General features: G+C 41.7%; 1 protein-coding gene across 2 annotated transcripts in view; it reads left to right on the top strand.

Annotated features, from left to right (window-relative positions):
- The window catches only part of DYM (dymeclin), a 227020-nt gene that overhangs the window by 35543 nt on the left and 173113 nt on the right, over nucleotides 1–18364 (top strand). For both annotated transcript variants that reach the window (XM_059833367.1, XM_059833368.1), the window contains exons 7-8: nucleotides 11386–11511; nucleotides 13141–13283. In XM_059833367.1, coding sequence (XP_059689350.1) covers nucleotides 11386–11511; nucleotides 13141–13283 — 269 coding nt within the window. The remainder of the gene's footprint in view (nucleotides 1–11385; nucleotides 11512–13140; nucleotides 13284–18364) is intronic.

Here is an 18364-nt window from a genome sequence, read left to right on the forward strand (position 1 = left end):
GTGAAGATGTGTAAGTAAGATGACAGGTACTGTTGGGAGGAGAGCTTAGGATACCTGTGTGTGGCATTTTGCAGGCAGGTATGTAATCTTAACCCGTATTCCAGACTGACCAAGAGCAAGCATAAGGCACTGGGCTCGGCACAGGTACCAAGTTCATGAAGGCTCGAGTCTTTCCTGAGCATGGGCAGAGCTTGCTCACCTCTGAGCTTGCTCTACTAGAAGCCTTGGCAGAATGAGCTCATGTCTGCCTACAAAATAGCCTACAGACATACTTGGAAAACGCAGGTGGGCAGTCTAGCTCAAAATCAATAAGGAAGGTGTGTGAGATGGAGAAGGCGACAAATGGTAAGTCTGTAACGCACCTCTCCGTATCCCCTACTCTGAAATATAACTGCAGAATCAAAATGTGTTGATTTTTGTTGGGAAAGGCTGCAGAGATGTACAGCAAAGCCTATCTAGGAGCGTCTCAGAATTATCCATGATGAATTTAAGAAACTATTTCTCAAAGTTAGTTTGTATTGGGAAAGGTAAATGCGCTTTAAGGCAGTTATGCTCAGCATAGCTAAAAGAGGTTGTAGTAGGGACCGTGGGACTCTGCAGCATTGTGGCTCTGTATCTGAGAGTTACTAAAAAGATCTTGAATTACCGTTTTGAAAAACAGGCTCTGCTGCGTTGTACAAAATGCCAAGGAAAAAGGTTTCACATATTAACATTTACTTTTAAGAAATTTTATAGAAACTACAGCATTATTGCTTTTCAAGAATTAGACTGGTGCGGTCCCTTACAACACTTGTGTTACGGTATGTTGATATTTGATTTATGGCTCCCTTGGGTATGTTATGGATACTCTGCTTTTTCTTTGGTTTTGTTCGTGTTAGCACTCAAGAGTGTACATTAATGATTAAAACTGCATACTCAGCAAAAAGATGCAACTCCAGTATTTAATTGTGTGACTTTTATGTAGAAACTCTTGCTAATGTTTTGTTGCGAGAGAGAGCTCCCAAAGCTTTAAATTATAAAGGTTTCTTTCAGCAGCTTGTTAAGAGCTGGTGTACATAACTGAACATCTGGTTGTTATCAGTACATTTTCACTTCATTAAAAACTATAAATGCATATGGAGGAAAAATGGAATATTGCGATCTAGTTACATCACTGTTAAGTAGCACCCTGTGGTGCCAGTAGAAGTTAGTTGGTACTTATGTTACATTCCATTATTTTCTGTAATCACAATTGGTTTAGGTTGCAATCTTAGTTACTTCCAAATGTAAATGTTAACAATGTTTTCACCCATTTAAGAATGCTGTATATATTCTGGGAGCTTAGAAGTCGAATGTAGGATGAAGAGGGCGATATAATTGATTATAAAGCTCTGCAGAATCATTGCAGTGTAGGAACAATGCCATGTACAGATGATGAGAAATGTTTAGGCTTTTTTTCCTTGCTAATTGTGAGCAGCGAAGAGGTTAAGAACTACTTTCTCTCCTATTTCAGGAGTGTCATATTTTAATTTTTTGTTACTTTCAAAACAATATGTCAGAATAGGGCTTTTAAAAAAAGACTATTCAAGGAACTTTTATCAAGATTGTAGTAGCTCCAGTATTTGAAGAGCTATTTGACTTCAGCATTTTTGGCAACTTTGTCTGATTATCAAAGGGAAACTTTCATCTGTTGAATGTTAGGTTGAAGTTAGCAAAAATATCCAAACTGAAAGAGATTTGTATTGCTTCGCTTTGAAGATCCTCAAAGTTTAAGACTGCTCTGTGTAGGAGGGATCTGATGAGTATAAAGGGAGTTTTATTTGCTGCTGCACCTTGTAGTGGTGCAGCAAATAAAGAGATATTTATTTATTTGGAAGATTTTCTTCATCACTCTCATATCCTTTTCTCTTTTCTGATGGCAGATGTGTAGCCTTTTAAGTGTCTAAAGGTCCTAAGCAGAAGAACCTTTATCTGTGTCACATATTTTTCTTTCTATCCTAATTCTATTCTAAATTAGTTTTTATTTTAGACTTAGATCAGTGTTTCTCAATGACTTATCTTTTCATTAGGCTAGCTTTAACTTACATTCAACTTGTAACAAACTTTCTAATCCCAGAGCACAGTATCAGAGGTCTGTGCTGTTTCTCATACATCATGCTGTATGTTCAAGCTCCTAATAATCTGCTTTTTCTGTTACAGTTTTCAGCCCTGTTTTCACAAAAGATATGGGATGCATCTTGAAAAACACCTGCTTGCTAGTTTTTGGGTTCGGTCTCTGCTCTGGGCAGCAAAGACACCTAGGCACTGAAGTCAGGCTTATCTCTTTTTGGCACCTTCAGAGTTTGCAGACTGTTTCAAATCAGTGACAGCGACCAGGTTGACAGGCATAAGCCTTTTTCCTCCATTGCCAAGACAAGCATGAGATGCAAAGAAATTATTGCTGCCACTACCCTCAAGACTTGGTGATGTACAAAGTAAATACAGAAGAATGTAGATTCTCTTTGCAATATTTAAAAGTCCTAGACTTTTTCTAATACTTTTAACCTGTAGAGTGAAGAACTGAATGCCAGTGAGGTGAAAATGTACACAGCCACGTAGTCTCAGCTGGTTTAGGAATAGGTCTGGGAATAATGGGTCTTGAATCCAACTGTCATTTTAATACTTTAATACTCCCTTTGGAGTATTTCCATCTTTGGTTGTTTTCTCACTCTTTCATTCTGCCTCCCAGTCAAGAATACCTAGTGCGGGGGAGATGCAGTAGGAAATGTCAGAGATGCTCTCTGCTTCCAGTTGGTGTTTCTTGAGTGCCCCTTTGGGACATCTCCCGAAAGTTTGGAGTCAGCTGTAATGAGCACAGTGCATTATCGGCTGCCGCGGTGCGTAAGTGCCATCAGTGGGTGTAAAATTAGGAGTGATTCCAAGAGGAAAGATTATGTTCGCTTTGAGCTGTTGTACTTGTATCCTGAGACTGATAACCAGATCTTCTACTTGCTTTTCAGTTTTCAAAACTGATCCTATTCTCTGTGGTGACTCCTCTTTCACCTTTCTGGTGGGCCCTCAGGAAGCAGGGAAATGAAACCTGGTTCCTGTATGATTGGAGAGTTTTTGTATGAATCAGCCCTTTTGGCAACTCTCCTAAATTAGAAAATGAGTTACCTTTTAACCTTTTAATACTCGGAGTAGACAGCTCTGGCTGGGTGAGAGTTCAGGAAAATATTTCAACAGGGCGGGGGCTCGGTCTAGTGGTGTGAGTTGAAATTCAGAGTATTGTTTCTGCCTGTTCAGGCTGTTTGCTCTGTAGGTGTGAAGTCATTTATGAGCTCTCAGCCTCTGTGTGCTAAGATATAGAAATAGCTGCATTTTATTGAGTAATTAAAGTGTTTACAACAGCATGTGCCTTCAGAGTGGTAATTGGAGTTCCTAGCTGAGATTTGCCTATGTATTGCCTCTATGCTTCATCTCGGTTCCTCTTGCACAGACCTCTCTCTCGCAGGCAGAGAACAAAGCTGGATGATGTGGTGAGCACAGAAAGCAGTTCTGAGCGGCGCTTGGTGTTGGAGAGAAGCCAGCAGCAGCAGGATGGTGACACATAGGTAGATTGTTGAAGTTCTTGGTAGATGATGCTGATAGAAGGTCATCCACATGGTTTTGAATGGAAAAAGCAGATGCCAGGATACTGGGGAGCTGAGGTTTTAGCAGGCCCATAGTTCTTGTTCTGTGAGGGGTGATAGCATCGTTCGGAAACAGTACTTACACTAATACCTCTCCGCTTACCAACTTAAATACGTAAGCTGCTGGTAGCATCAGGCTCCTGCGAACTGCTCCTGTTGCTTTTTCTTGAGTCTGCAGGAGTAAACAAGACTATTGGTGGTTTTGTATTTTCCTACAGGCTATGACTGACAGATGACCTTGCTGCTATGATCTTCGTGTTTTGGTCTGCTTCAGATTCCAGCATTTTTTTTGGTAGCTTGGAAGAAATCTACCTTGAAAGCTAGTGGTGCGGTGTCTGTTTGCCATGTGGTACCATTTAGTGTGAGCACTTGTCTGTGGGTGCAAGCAAGTAATAGCAAATGTTCAGTCTATTGCAGTTGGAAGAGTTACTGCTCAGGCAGGTTGCCTTAACTGGCTGCTTGTGTGTGCTCTTTCCCTGTTTCTACCGCAAAGATGTTCTTTTGTTTTTGCTAAACTTTACTGTTTTGACCATAAACCTCTTTTTCGGACATTTGGAACTTTTTAAGTGCAGTATCAGCATTGTGATATATTTGAAATAAGTGTCTGTAAACGGGCAAGGTGAAATCTTGGTCCAGTTCAAGCAGTGTGTGATATGCAGGTAGACGGACTGGTGCGGTTCTCCAGCCCCAAATGCCTGAAAATCAGTAGCTCTGATGGAATTTACAAGTCTGCCACCACAGTCAAGAAATAAATCAATAAAAATACATGTTCTTGATGGAAGACCAGAAGAGAAGTGATATCCTTTCCAGTTTGTATCCTGGAAGAATTAGTTACTCTAGTAATTTCTTCTAAAGCAGTATTTCTTTTAAGTCTAAATGCAGTGCTGCTTTGAATCAGTACTCCCAGGGCCTTAGGTCTCTCAAAGAGGACCCCAGGATCTCTGCTATCTACCTGACAAAAGGGATTAAGATATAAAGTGTAGCTGACTTACTAGATTTTCTGTCATTTGAATTTGTTGAGGAGTTGTCTAAAGATTTTATAATACAAATTCTACATGGTTGTTTAATTTAAAAGCATTCATTAAAGTTGAAATGATCCGGTATTCTTGCTTTTGGAAGGAATCCATTGGCGTATCAACTGTTTCTCAGTGAAATGCAGATACTAAACTGTGTGTTAAATACATGCACATGTTTATGTTATGCTAGCATCTAGGAATCTTGCATTTTGGAGCTCAAGTTGTCATTCTCTGAAGAATTCGTAATTTAAGATAATCACGGATACGTATGATGTGTCTGCTCTGGAGACTAAATGTGTATATATAAGGTTTGTTGCCAGAAGTCAGTTTTAACTTGGGTGTCACAAGCAAGAGCCAAGACCTACTCCATCTGGTTAAAGAAACGGGCACTTGCTTTGTGTCACTGCGTAAGAAATGTGATACCAAGGAGGACAGCTACTTGTAATAAGGAAAGAACCCAAATGCACGAGAGAAACGATGGCCATGATCTCTAGAGTTCGGTCTATGCCAGATTGTTCCCTCGTGAAAGGAGTACGTCTTAAGTGGGACAAAAGAAGAATATTTGTTAGCTTGTCAACCTGCCACGGGAATATATCCTCCAGTGGGAATGAGAGAGAGAAAAAGAGGGAAAAATCAAGTGAGAATAACTATTGCAATCTCCAAATGAGAAAATCCAGAGGGAGAGAAAAATCAAGACCTGTGTATGCTTCGGTACATTGTTCTATGAACGCCATTTACTTGGGGCGTGATCTTTATCTGAGTTCTGTGGATTTTTTTGGTCTGTTTTATAAGACACTTGAAGGAAAAAAAAAAACCCACAGAAACTCAAAACAACATGCAGTTCTTCTGGTTTTCTGAAATAAATAGCTAAATAATTTTGACATGTAATTGATACATGAGTTCATTATTTCTCGTTTCCTCCTTATCTGCAAGCAAACAGTTTTCAGAGGAAGTGGAGATCAGCATAAATTCCATGTAAAGTCATTCTATATGACCGATAGCTTTGAATAAAAAAAAAAATTCAAAACCAACCCCCCCTATTCTATAGTCTCTCAACATAAATAAACAGTATTTTCTTTGAAGTTAAAAGAGGTTCCTGGTAGTTCTTATGACCCTTTAGAAATGCTTGAGTTTCAGAAAACTGTACGTTTGACCCTTGGTGGAGAATATAATTTTGCTCTGAAGCTTTATCCTTGTGCTGATAAATTAAGGGTGACTGTAGCTGAGGGGTTACCCCAGATATCAGGACTTTTAATTTGAACAGATTCTACAGGTTGAGTGGAATGTTTCCGCAGTTAAATGTGCACTAGCTGGGTTTTGAATAGCAAGAAAATAGGAATAATTCACTAACTGGAGCTGCATGAATTAAGCTTTCTTTCTATTTTTTTCTTTCAGAGTTATATGAGGGTGTTGAAAGCAGATTTTTTTTTTCCCCAAAAAAATTTACTTAATACATTAACTAGCCTGTTTGTTTATTTCTTTCCTATTTTTATAAGATTCACCGTAAAGAATTTTGTAATGCCTCCTCAGATTTGCTATTCCCCCTTGTACAGTTTGTCAGAAAAATGAATGAATGATTAGTCGTGATTAGTGGCACAGAGTCTAGTTGGTCTGTAACAAGCGGTGTTCCCCAGGGCTCAGGACTGGGTCCAGTCCTGTTCAATATATTCATCAATGACCTGGACAAAGGACAGAGTGTGCCCTCAGCAAGTTTGCTGATGGCACAAAACCGGGAGGAGTGGCGGACACACCGAAGGCTGCGCTGCCATTCAGCGTGACCTGGACAGGCTGGAGAGTTGGGCAGAGAGGAACCTGATGAAATTCCACAAAGGCAAGTGTAGGGTACTGCACCTGGGGAGGAGTAACCCCAGGCATCAGCACGGGTCAGGGGCTGAGCTGCTGGAGAGCAGCTCTGGGGAAAGGGACCTGGGAGTCCCGGGGGACAACAGGACGGCCATGAGCCAGCAATGTGCCCTTGGGGCCGAGAAGGCCAACGGCATCCTGGGGTGCATCAAGAGAGTGTGGCTAGCAGGGCGAGGGAGCTTATCCTCCCCCTCTACTCTGCCCTGGCGAGGCCACATCTGGAGTGCTGTGTCCAGTTCTGGGCTCCCCGGTTCAAGAAGGACAGGGAGCTGCTGGAGAGGGTACAGCAAAGGGCTGTGAAGATGATTAGGGGACTGGAACATCTTTCTTATGAGGAAAGGCTGAGGGACGTGGGTCTTCTTAGTCTGGAGAAGAGAAGACTGAGGGGGGATCTTATCAATGCTTATCAATACTGCAGGGGTGGGTGCAGGAGGATGGGGCCAGTCTTTTTTCAGTGGTGCCCAGTGACAGGACAAGAGGTAACAGGCACAAACTGGGTCATAGGAAGTTCCACCTAAACCTGAGGAGGAACTTCTTTACTGTGAAGGTGGCAGAGCACTGGAAGAGGCTGCCCAGAGAGGTTGTGGAGTCTCCTTCTCTGGAGATATTCCAGACTCGCCTGGACACATTCCTGTGCAACCTGCTCCAGGTGACCCTGCTCTGGCGGGGGCATGGACTGGATGATCTCCAGAGGTCCCTTCCAACCCCTGTCAGTCTGTGATTCTGTGATTGAAATGGCGAAAAAGTGTGGTAGGCTCTAAAATTTGTTTCCTATCAGCATGGTGACCCAGTGTGTGTTGTAGTGTGTTGTGAAGTTAGCCTTTTCTTTCATCAACTCAAGGTTGGAGACATTATTCTTGTAGTCTCAGCCTTGGTAATGATAAGCTTCTGAATTATTTTTATATAGCTAAAAAGTATTTTTTCCAAGCTGTTTATATTTTGATAGAAAAACATTTCTTAATTTTTTTTTGCTGGTGGCTAAACTTCTAATAATCAGTTCATATAGGTCTTCCCTCCTTTGCTTGGGATGGACGTGGGTAGTGGATTGCAAAGCATCGCGGACTGGGAGCCGTTCCTAGCTCAGCTTTGCTTCTGGCTGAGCTGAATTTGCCGTGGAACCAGATCCCAGTGTAACCTCTGGCCTGATCTAACTAGCAGCATTTACACTGGCCAACTTCCTCAGTAGTGGGCAAAAAGTCAGGTAACTCACGAAAACGAAAAGTAATTAAAACGTACTTGATGATTTTAAGGAAGAATGCTACTTAAGCAGTATGTCTCTTTCTGATGTGTAACTTCAAATGTTACGGATTCCAATACTTAAATCATGCAAGAGGAAAAAAAAACATGAGCAGTGAGTTTGCATAACCTTCATTTTCAAAAACATTTTTGTATCGGCGGTAGTGCGGTTGTGTGGACTGCGATCCAGGAAATTGTGATTCCAGTTTGCTGTTGACTTTGAGTAAATAACCAGCGCACTCTTTGCTCAGAAACTCTGGCCTAGAGCTGCTGCAGAAGAGCTTAACTTAAGCTGTCTATACACCGTGATGCACGAAACTCTTCTTCCTCATGTTTCACAGTAACGCGTGTGATTTGCGGCATTTCTAGCAGCGCACTTGAGAATATTGAAGTACTTCAGTGTGCTCAAAATCAGACTGATTTCTTCCACATGAAATCCTGTTCACATTGGTAAGGACCACACCAGTTCTGATCCTGAGACTAATGGAGAGTTTTACTCCAGCCAGTTTTTTCTGTGGTTAATTTATTTCGTTTCAAGAGAGAGATTACACTGTAGTTTTCAGGTCATTATTATTTGAAAGAGCACTTCGTTTTGTGTTTATACGTGTTTTAACTGTCAAGAATAAAATTTTTGGAAAGTGACTTTGTAACAAAGAAAAACTTAGCAGCACTGCTTAAACACACATTGATGCTGATTTTTTTTTTAATATTTTAAATAGACATACTATAAAATCTTTGAATTTTAGAAGTATAAAAAGATTTTGAATTTCCAGTGGGTTCCAGGTCAAAAAACCTTGATAATAGATGCTGGACAGCTGGTGTAACTTAATGATATTGGATTATGAAGCATACTGTGGAGATTAAATAGTAACAGTGGGGGAAACATTAAAAGTACTTAATAACAAGCTTTCTAATGGATTACAGGATGGTACTGTTGCACCGAATGAAGTATCCCCTTACTTTTGGAGGAGGTACTTACTGCTGAGGTACTTAATGCCTTCTTTGCCTCAGTCTTTAACAGCCACACCAGGTATCCTCAGGATATCCATCTCCCTGAGCTGGATGACAGGGATGGAGAGCAAAATAGGCTCCCCATGATCCAGGAGGAAGCAGTTAACGACCTGCTATGCCACCTGGACACTCATAAGTCTATGGGGCCTGATGGCATCCACCCAAGGGTGCTGAGGGAGCTGGCGGAGGAGCTTGCCAAGCCGCTCTCCATCATTTATCAACAGTCCTGGTCAACGGGGGAGGTCCCGGATGACTGGAGGCTTGCCAACGTGACGCCCATCTACAAGAAGGGTCGGAAGGAGGATCCGGGGAACTACAGGCCTGTCAGCCTGACCTCGGTGCCGGGGAAGGTTATGGAGAGGCTCATCTTGAGGGCGCTCACGGGACACGTGCAGGATAACCAAGGGATCAGGCCAAGCCAGCACGGGTTCATGAAAGGCAGGTCCTGCTTGACCAACCTGATCTCCTTCTATGACCAGGTGACCCGCCTAGTGGATGAGGGGAAGGCTGTTGATGTTGTCTACCTGGACTTCAGCAAAGCCTTTGACACTGTTCCCCACAGTATTCTCCTAGAGAAGCTGGCGGCCCGTGGTTTAGACAGGTACACTCTTGGCTGGGTAAAAAACTGGCTGGATGGCCGAGCCCAGAGAGTTGTGGTGAATGGGGTGAAATCCAGCTGGCGGCTGGTCACAAGCGGAGTCCCCCAGGGCTCAGTTTTGGGACCGGTCTTGTTTAATGTCTTTATTGATGATCTGGATGAGGGGATAGAGTGCACCCTCAGCAAGTTTGCAGCGACACCAAGTTGGGAGGGAGTGTTGATCTGCTCGAGGGTAGGAAGGCTCTGCAGAGGGATCTGGACAGGCTGGATCGATGGGCTGAGGCCAACCGGATGAAGTTCAATAAGGCCAAATGCCGGGTGCTGCACTTTGGTCACAACAACCCCATGCAACACTACAGGCTTGGGGACGAGTGGCTGGAAAGCTGCCCTGCAGAAAAGGACCTGGGGGTGTTGATTGACAGCCGACTGAAGATGAGCCAGCAGTGTGCCCAGGTGGCCAAGAAGGCCAACAGCATCCTGGCCTGTACCAGAAATGGTGTGGCAGCAGGAGTAGGGAGGGGATCGTGCCCCTGTACTCGGCGCTGGTGAGGCCGTACCTCGAATGCTGTGTTCAGTTTTGGGCCCCTCACTCCAAGAAGGACATTGAGGTGCTGGAGCGTGTCCAGAGAAGGGCGACGGAGCTGGTGAGGGGTCTGGAGCACAAGTCTGATGAGGAGCGGCTGAGGGAGCTGGGGTTGTTCAGTCTGGAGAAGAGGAGGCTGAGGGGAGACCTTATTCCTCTCTACAACTACCTGAAAGGGGGTTGCAGAGAGGTGGGTGTTGGTCTCTTCTCCCAAGTGACAGGACTAGAGGAGATGGCCTCGAGTTGCGCCAGGGGAGGTTCAGGCTGGATATTAGGAAAAAGTTCTTCACTGAGAGAGCGGTGAAGCACTGGAAGAGGCTGCCCAGGGAGGTGGTGGAGTCACCATCACTGGAGGTATTCAAGGAGCGTGTGGATGTGGCATTGTGGGATGTGGCTTGATGGGCATGGTGCTGTGTGGTGTTGGGTGGGTTGGTTTTTGGTGTGGTTTTTTTTTGGTTGGTTTTTTTTTTGGTAGGTTGGACTCGATGATCTTACAGGTCTTTTCCAACCTTAGTGATTCTGTGATTCTGTGAGGTAAAAATGGTCTTTGGCTGAAAGCAAGAATGATACTGGTTCATGTCCAAGTTAGTTCATTGTGTTTTAAAAGGTTTCATGTAGTCTGCATTTTATTACTGATTAAGGAGGCAAATGTCATTTTCCTCCCCCTTTTAAAAACATGATGTGTAACAAGGTCATTATAGGCAGAGCTGGGAAGAGAAAGCACAAGAAATCCCAACTAGTGGATCTCTCTCTCATCCATTTTGTTGCACAGCCTTTCCCAATTAACCTTAACTTCTTGAGCTTTGCTAAACTATCTGGTGTTGGTGTTTAATCATTACAGCACATTCTTTGGGACTGGCTGTAGTATCTTGAAACTTAAGGCTTCACTGCTACCTGAAAAATACCATTTAAAACAGAACAACTCTATGTAGTATCTTGATATCCTGGGCACTTCTTACACTTAAACTAGCATTTGTGTATATTATATTCCTTTCTTAGGGATCCACTTTTCCTGGCAGATGGAGCTGTGTTTGGCTAGCTGGACGTTTCCCTGACTTAGCGTGATAGTTTTGTGACAATTCTATTTAACAGGACAAAGGACACGCTTTTGAGATATATTTATTATTTTTAGAGTGAAGTGTAGTCTGAAAATTGCAGCTGGAATGTTCTGGGCAATACCTCAATGTTTTTACATTGTCTTGTCTTTTGGCACATCAAAAAAAATGCTTAGGTCTAAGAAAAATAAACCCATTGTTGGTATGAAGTGATTCTGGGTTTTTTGAAGTTGTTGTTTACGTGTTCCCAATTGAAACTTGATGTGCTAAACAGCGTATAACCTCAGGTGAAGCTACCAAGCCTTCTTGGAAGTCAGCTGGTAAACAAACCCAGAAGATTAATCTTTATAAATGTTTCTTTTTCTCCCTGCAGAGATATTACATACAGCATTTCCTTGGAAGCTGTGACAACTCTCATCGTCTTCCTCTCCTGCCAATTATTCCATAAAGAAATTCTGCGAGAGAGCATCATTCACAAATACCTGATGCATGGTCGATGGTATGTCGCGTTCTGGGGTGGTACCTAACTGCAAAGCAAATGCTTCTGAATGCTTGTTTAGACTGTTTGTACCTAAAAACAAAAGACAGCGAAATATGTTTTGATGGCAAACTTGCTCTGTTCAAAAGAAAACAGAACACAAAAGCAAACATCTGTAAAGACTGTTGGAACGTTTCAGGTTTAAATGTCACTGCCCAGACTTCAGTGAAACTATTTTGGAAGCCATTTTGATTTTTTGAGGGCAATTTAATTAGCTTAAAATAGCTTTTACTTTTCAGGATGGTTTTTTTGATTCGGTTATGGGTCGTTTCCTGTAACACCACAGTCTAGAGAACATGCATACCTCAGAAATGCTAATGAGCCTTCTTGTGATACAAATAAATAGCAGCCACTGGAAAGATTGCGCATATGTGCTATGTTGAGTTTTAAGCTGCAGTAGTGGAAATAACTTGGCAGGTGGTACTCAGTTGTATGAGTAATACCACTTGTTCTGGCCAGTCGGTTGTCTTATTTAAATGCTTTGTCGTGGTGGCTCTTACGCATTTTGGTCAAGCTACCATTTGTCCTCTTTCGACTTGAAATTCCATGCAGGCAGATTTTTGGGAAGTGTATCTATTGTCTGGTTTTCTGAAATTTCTCCTAGATGTAAGAGAGAGGTCCTGCTCTGGGGCGGCGTGCAGGGAAAGGAGGGAGGCTCAGCTTGGCTGCGGGCAGAGGCGGCACAGGGCGGACTTCAGCCTGAAACTGCCACACGGTAGAGGCAGAGCCTCAGTATTTGTGGGGTTTGGTGGTACTTCAGTCTCTGGACCGAAGGATGTGAGGGTTTGGGGTAAAATGGGGAATGTTTGGGAGAAGAGGTAGTATGTGTAGGTCTAAGTTGGGAGTAGCAGGTGCCTGGTCTCTGGAGAGAGGGGTTAGAATTTGGTGGCTGGGAATATAGAGCCACGTGAATTGCTGGAGGGGTACTGGTTAGAGGGGACTGGAGTTCATCGTAACACAGCCCCTCTCCGGTCACCTCTGAGTCATATGGGAATGGGAAGCAACTGTTTGCTTCTGTGGAAATCCTTCTCTGTTTTGGAAATATTGTAACCTTTTATTTAAATCCAACAAATTTTACGTGCATTTGTCAAAATTATTGATGTGAGGTCAGATGTTTCATTGATCTTTGCAAATTGGCCCCAGGGCTGTGCACAGACAAAAGTATTGGGGGGGTGTGTGGAGGAATAATATTGTTACCTGTTCTGTGTAACCAAAGCACAGAGTGAAAACTAAATAAATATAATGTTTCTTTCCCTTGCATAAATATTTTTCCAGTTGTGTCTTGAGGTGAAAGAATACAAGGATTCCACAAATTAAATGATTGATTTAAAAGTAGTATTGAGAAAAGAAAACAAAAAATAACTTCCATGATCCTGCTGTTGAAGGTGCTCCTGCAGAGCCCTGCTGAAGTCAGTGCAGCTTTGCATGGGCAAGACCTTGGTGTTCTTTCCCTTTCCAGTCTGCTCAGCCCTGGGAGAGTTACTGTCTGTGTTTAATGTCAAACACCAACCTTTGCACCCCGCCTGGGCTTTGTTGTGCCAAATTTTGCAAGTTGTGAGTCAACTAAAGCTGTTTTCTTTTTCCTTTCAGTCTCCCATATACCAGCAGACTTGTGAAAACTTTACTATATAATTTCATTAGACAAGAAAGAAGCCCTCCTCCAGGGACCCATGTCTTTCAGCAACAAACAGATGGAGGAGGACTGCTTTATGGAATTGCATCTGGCGTGGCAAGTGAGTTGTATTTTCTATAAACTATACTTCAAACCTTATGAAGTATTGCCTTCTACGTGAGCTCTCTTACAAACACACCTGCAGCCCATTTCTTTTTCAACAACTGATACCAGGGTACATGCTCAGTATAGAAAAGCAGTCCGCAGGCCTGCTTTGGATTGTAATCGTATACAGTCCATCTCGAGATGTGTTAGAATCTGAAGCGACTGTATCTGCAGGCACTGCAGGGATACCTTCCCTGCAGGACAGCACGTGGTAAAAGTAGCACGTAGTCCCTATTTTTCTTCTATTGAGACATTAAAAAAACCCAAACAAACAAGTAGTGCCCTGTTTGATAAATCACATGCCTCGAGTTACTTCGTGTTGTACGAAATTCTTTTATGTGCATATTTTATTCTTTATAATTAGTCGGTGGATATGGTGACCTGCTCTGTGGCTCTGCTTGAGCAGAAGGTTGGACTAGGTGGTCTGAAGAGGTCCCTTCCAGTCTCAAGGATTCTGTGATATAAGGGAGTGGCCTAGATAGGAATTTTTGTAACGCATTGTAGTGTATGCCTTTCCCAGTAGGTTGACTAATGTTTTTTTCCTGAATAGTATGACTAGATTCTGACCTTTTGTGGGTGGACTGTTTGCTATAGAGAGATATCGCCTGAAGAATATGAAAGTCTTGATGCCACTTTTTGTTAAGAAAAAGGGTTCTTGCGTTTGTTATATACTGTGTTTTGGTTGATGGTTGCCCTCTTCCCCACACCAGATGTGTTTTATTGGTGTATGTATTACATGCAGAAATTCTTCCCAAAGGTTTTTCTTTTCCATATAATAAGAATAAAATATAATATATTGCGAACAGTAAAGGTACATTATTTTCTTTTTCCCCCAATAAACTAAATAACACTTTGCAAGTCAGTTGCTGTTAAAACTGATACCATTATTTTGCTCTTTTGTGAAATCCATTCACTGGCAGCATCCCTAGGGGATATTAAAGTTCAGGCCACAAGTAGTCTGCCAGAAAATACTTCACAGTCTGTGACAGTACGTGTGGATCTCCTCATGGAGGCAGCAAAAGAGCATGTCTCTGTAACTTGGTGTGGCGTAGCCGAAACACATTGCTGCTTCTGCATAAGATGAGGTTACACACAGCTCGGTGTGCTGCTGGAACACACATCTCCTTTCTGTTTTCCACTTTACGTGCTCCAGGGTAGACCACTGCCATGTTTGGGTTGTGCCCATAACGTAAATGCATCAGAAAACAGTTGTTTGGCTTGCAGTTTATTTAAATAGAGGAGAGATATTAATTAAATTGTTCCCTACAACGTTTTTATTCAGGAGTCCCAACAGGTACTTTCTCTTCCTTCTTTTCAATTGCTAGAGAAAATTGCTCTTAACATGTTCTTCCGAAGCCGTTTTCAGTATATGGTTTGTACTTTTGCTTGTGACTGAAGAGCAGTTCTCCCTGCCTGTTTTGATATCTCTACTTACCTGCTGGTTTTACTCTTCTTGGCTCTCATCTCTCTCCTCACGCTTGAGTGTCTTTCTGCCTTAGCGCTGCCACAGGCAAAATAGCTTTTTTACCTCTTCTGGTTACTTGATTGATTTGTAAAGCCCTTCCAAATTGCTACCACTCCTGCCTTCCTCTGTAGCCCCTCTGATATCCTATCCCCCCCGACTTTTTACTTCTTGTCTATCGAGTTTGCATTTCTTAATGCAAACTCTTAAGGTTTCAGCCTACGTCTGTTCTTGTCTCTTCCTACACTTCCAACCCCTTCACTCCTCTTGAACCTTTCTCTTAATGACTCCCTTGGCATACTCCTACGCTTATTTTGTTGCTTCTTTCATGAGTACCTGAAATGCCATCTCTTCTCCCAGTGAATTAAGTATCTTCATTTAAAGCTTTAAGTAAAAGAGCCTTTATAAAAAGAGCTTTCTAATGACCTTCCTGGGAAAGGGGATGAAACAAGTACCACGTCCTGTTAGAAAATTGAACTATTTTTTCTCCTGTTTGTGCCCAAACAGTCATTGTTTCTTGTGTCTGAATATTTGCCTGTATACGATGGACTATAGATGAAACTTGGACACAATAGGATGGGTAGAGTAAATGTGTCATATTTGCCCATCCATAATTTCTCTGAATTAACCCTTTGCAATCTTTGTTTTGTATAGAAACAGGTACACGGGTAGAGTGCAGTACAGATTAGAAGACAGCAACACCATTTGATAGTCTGTTATGGAACAGAGCAAGTTTTGAGCAATGAGCAGATGTGGAAAACAGACGTGATTTCTGTATTGGTTTATTTTTGTGTATTTTGTAGTCTTTACAAGATGAGAATTGACAGAAGAGTGAAAGAATTGAAAATTCACTTTTATGTTGCTCAGTGTCTTTTATTTTAAGCATTATGTGGTATTTAAGTTTACTGAAATAGTCTAAATATAATCTGTTTAGGATGAAAGGAGATGGGAGCCTGGTTTTTTAAAAATCATTTATTTTTCATATGAAATTTTGCAGCCTAAGATAATTATTGTACTTGTTAATTTGAAATTATTTAACTTGATACCACAGTCATCTACGTTACCATGTATTACGCATATTTTGTAGTCACTTGCACAGCAGCAGTAGATCAACAAACTCTTGTAAGCACTGTATTTTAAATCCACCCCCCCTTTCCTTCCTTGTGATTCAGCAGGAGTGATAATTAGACATGATATGAGCAGAAGTTTACCCTTTCCCACAGTTAACCTTCTCCTGCTTCTCATCCTTCGTAGCCTGTGTGTTTTTTTTTTCCTCTCATGAGCCTCCTTAACCCTGAAATCATACAGCCAACATCCTCACACCAATTACTTCTCCTTGGTTTGGCCTCGGACTGCGTTCAAGTACCTTTCTCCATCCTGTATATAAAATACCTTGATTGGAGTTGTATTGCCAATTACATTATCCTCCAGTAGTTAAACAATTGTGGGTTTGGAATGAGGGGGGAAATAATGATATTTTAGTTTTGTGACTTCATAAAGGACATTCTTTTATGCTGAGTCAACTTTGCTTTGTCTTTGCAGTCTTTTTGTAGGTGTGCAAAATAATTGTGAAGTGCTGCTAGATCTGATGGTGTGTTGTTGATGTGTTGGGAAGGAATAAATTACATCATTATGCGTGACAATAGAGATTAGACCTCACATGTTAGAAATTAGAAGTTCATTTTTCTTGGTTCACAAGGTACGTTGAACCAACTTACCTTCAAAAAATATTTTTTTTGTGGGTTTTAAATCCCCTCCTCTTTTTCTGTTGTATTATTAGCGTTTGCCAATTTGTGGCCCACAGTTAATCAAGTTGAGAGAACTTTTTGTGGGCAAGCAAAATTTTTCAAGTAGTCATTTTATTTCTTGCAAAATAAAATTCATGTTACAGTGAGGAACTGCCAAACAGATGGTATGCTAAGACAGGAGAATGTTAGTGCTACTCAAGACTATTGAAAAAAAAATCCATTTAAATGGTTTTATTTGAAATAGTTGATCCAGTTTATACTTTGCTATTTAAAAAAACCCCACGCTTTAATGCACCTTCCAGTACTCAGGAGTTACTGCAACAGTAAGATCTAATTGACTTAGGTTGTGCTGTTTAGATGATTATAGATGTAATGGGTGCAATGTTGTACCTGTAAGAAACTAATGAAAAGGTAGTAGCCGGCTTCATCTTCATTAATCACCTAAGCAATCATTGTAACTAATCTGGCCCATAAATGTACTGTTGTAGCATTAATATAAATTGCAGAATTCAGTGTATAGTGGTCAATAATTACTCATTTTCTCATGTCTGTACTCTTCGGTTAGAACTAGACAAATATTCCTGACCATTAACGACTTTCTATCATGTAAGTGTATACTTCACTCTGCGTTATGTAATTCAGCGTTAGTGTGCTTGAAGGCATCTGATGACCTGTGTTGTACATCTGTGACTTTATATATACTATAGCTTGTTCTTGGTTCTTTTGGTGATACGTTCTGGTTAATAGGAGCACTTGCATGGTTATCTTTAACTTGACAAGAAAACTATTTATTCATATTTAGCGTTTCACGTTAATATCTTTTCCTCTTCAATTTTATGTAGTCTGATTTGTAATATTTAGATTAAAACATGTCAAAGTAGAGAGGCACAAAAAGCTACTAAGGATGTGTCTGTTATTTCTCATGATTCCACCAAGCTTTTTTCCTTCTAACAAATATTTCAGGCTGATTGTTTCTACCTACCAGAGCCTTTTAATGATGTGTCACAGATCTGGTGTACGATCTGCTACATAACTACAACCTTGTCTATCTCCCTGGTGCTTAGTCAATGTTTAATTGCCTGTTCTTGCTCACCATAATGAAAACGTAGATCTGAGACTTCTTTTCCCAGTTCTGTCTGTTCATCTTCCTTCTTGCTTACAGTTCGTAGCAGTGTCATCTTCTTGTCACTGTAATCGTGGCATTTTGACCTGCCTGAATGTGAAGATTTAGAAAGTGTCCAGATCTTTAACCCTTCTCTTAGTTTCTTTGAAGATGTGTCTGAACTGGAGCAAAACGTGTGGCTGCAACTCAAGCGCATGTTCTTTGAGACCAAGTAGTTGAGTATTAATAGTGGTGTAGCTGTGGCAGGCCCAGTCTGCAAAAGTGGCCCAGAAGTTGGGTTCTAGAGCAGCTCCATCCTGACCAAAATCTGTGCTGTGGTGCCGCGAGGACCATAGGAGCTGGTTTGAAGTTCGGTTGAACTACTGTCAGAGCGGTGCCTGAATGTCCCCTTTGAGAGGGGGGACATTGCCTTTTTTCACGAGATAAAACTCATCTTCCGTCTTAATCACAGAGGCACAGAAAAACATTGCCTCTGGCGTAAATATCTGCAGGCCAGAGATGTATTCTCTATCAAACTCTTGCACACTTCCTTTGACGTACAGTATGTTGTGTTGTTTTTTGTTTTTTTTGCAATCTAATTTATCTTTGTGGCTTTGAATGATGCGAGAGTATGGAAGAGTTATGCAGCAAGAGCAGTTCTGGTAGCATGCCTAGGCCCCAGGTCCACCAAACTCTTGGGGCTTTCAGTCACAAGGATCTTGGAA

Source organism: Gavia stellata, chromosome Z, assembly GCF_030936135.1.
Source record: "Gavia stellata isolate bGavSte3 chromosome Z, bGavSte3.hap2, whole genome shotgun sequence".
NCBI classification, from domain to species: domain Eukaryota; kingdom Metazoa; phylum Chordata; class Aves; order Gaviiformes; family Gaviidae; genus Gavia; species Gavia stellata.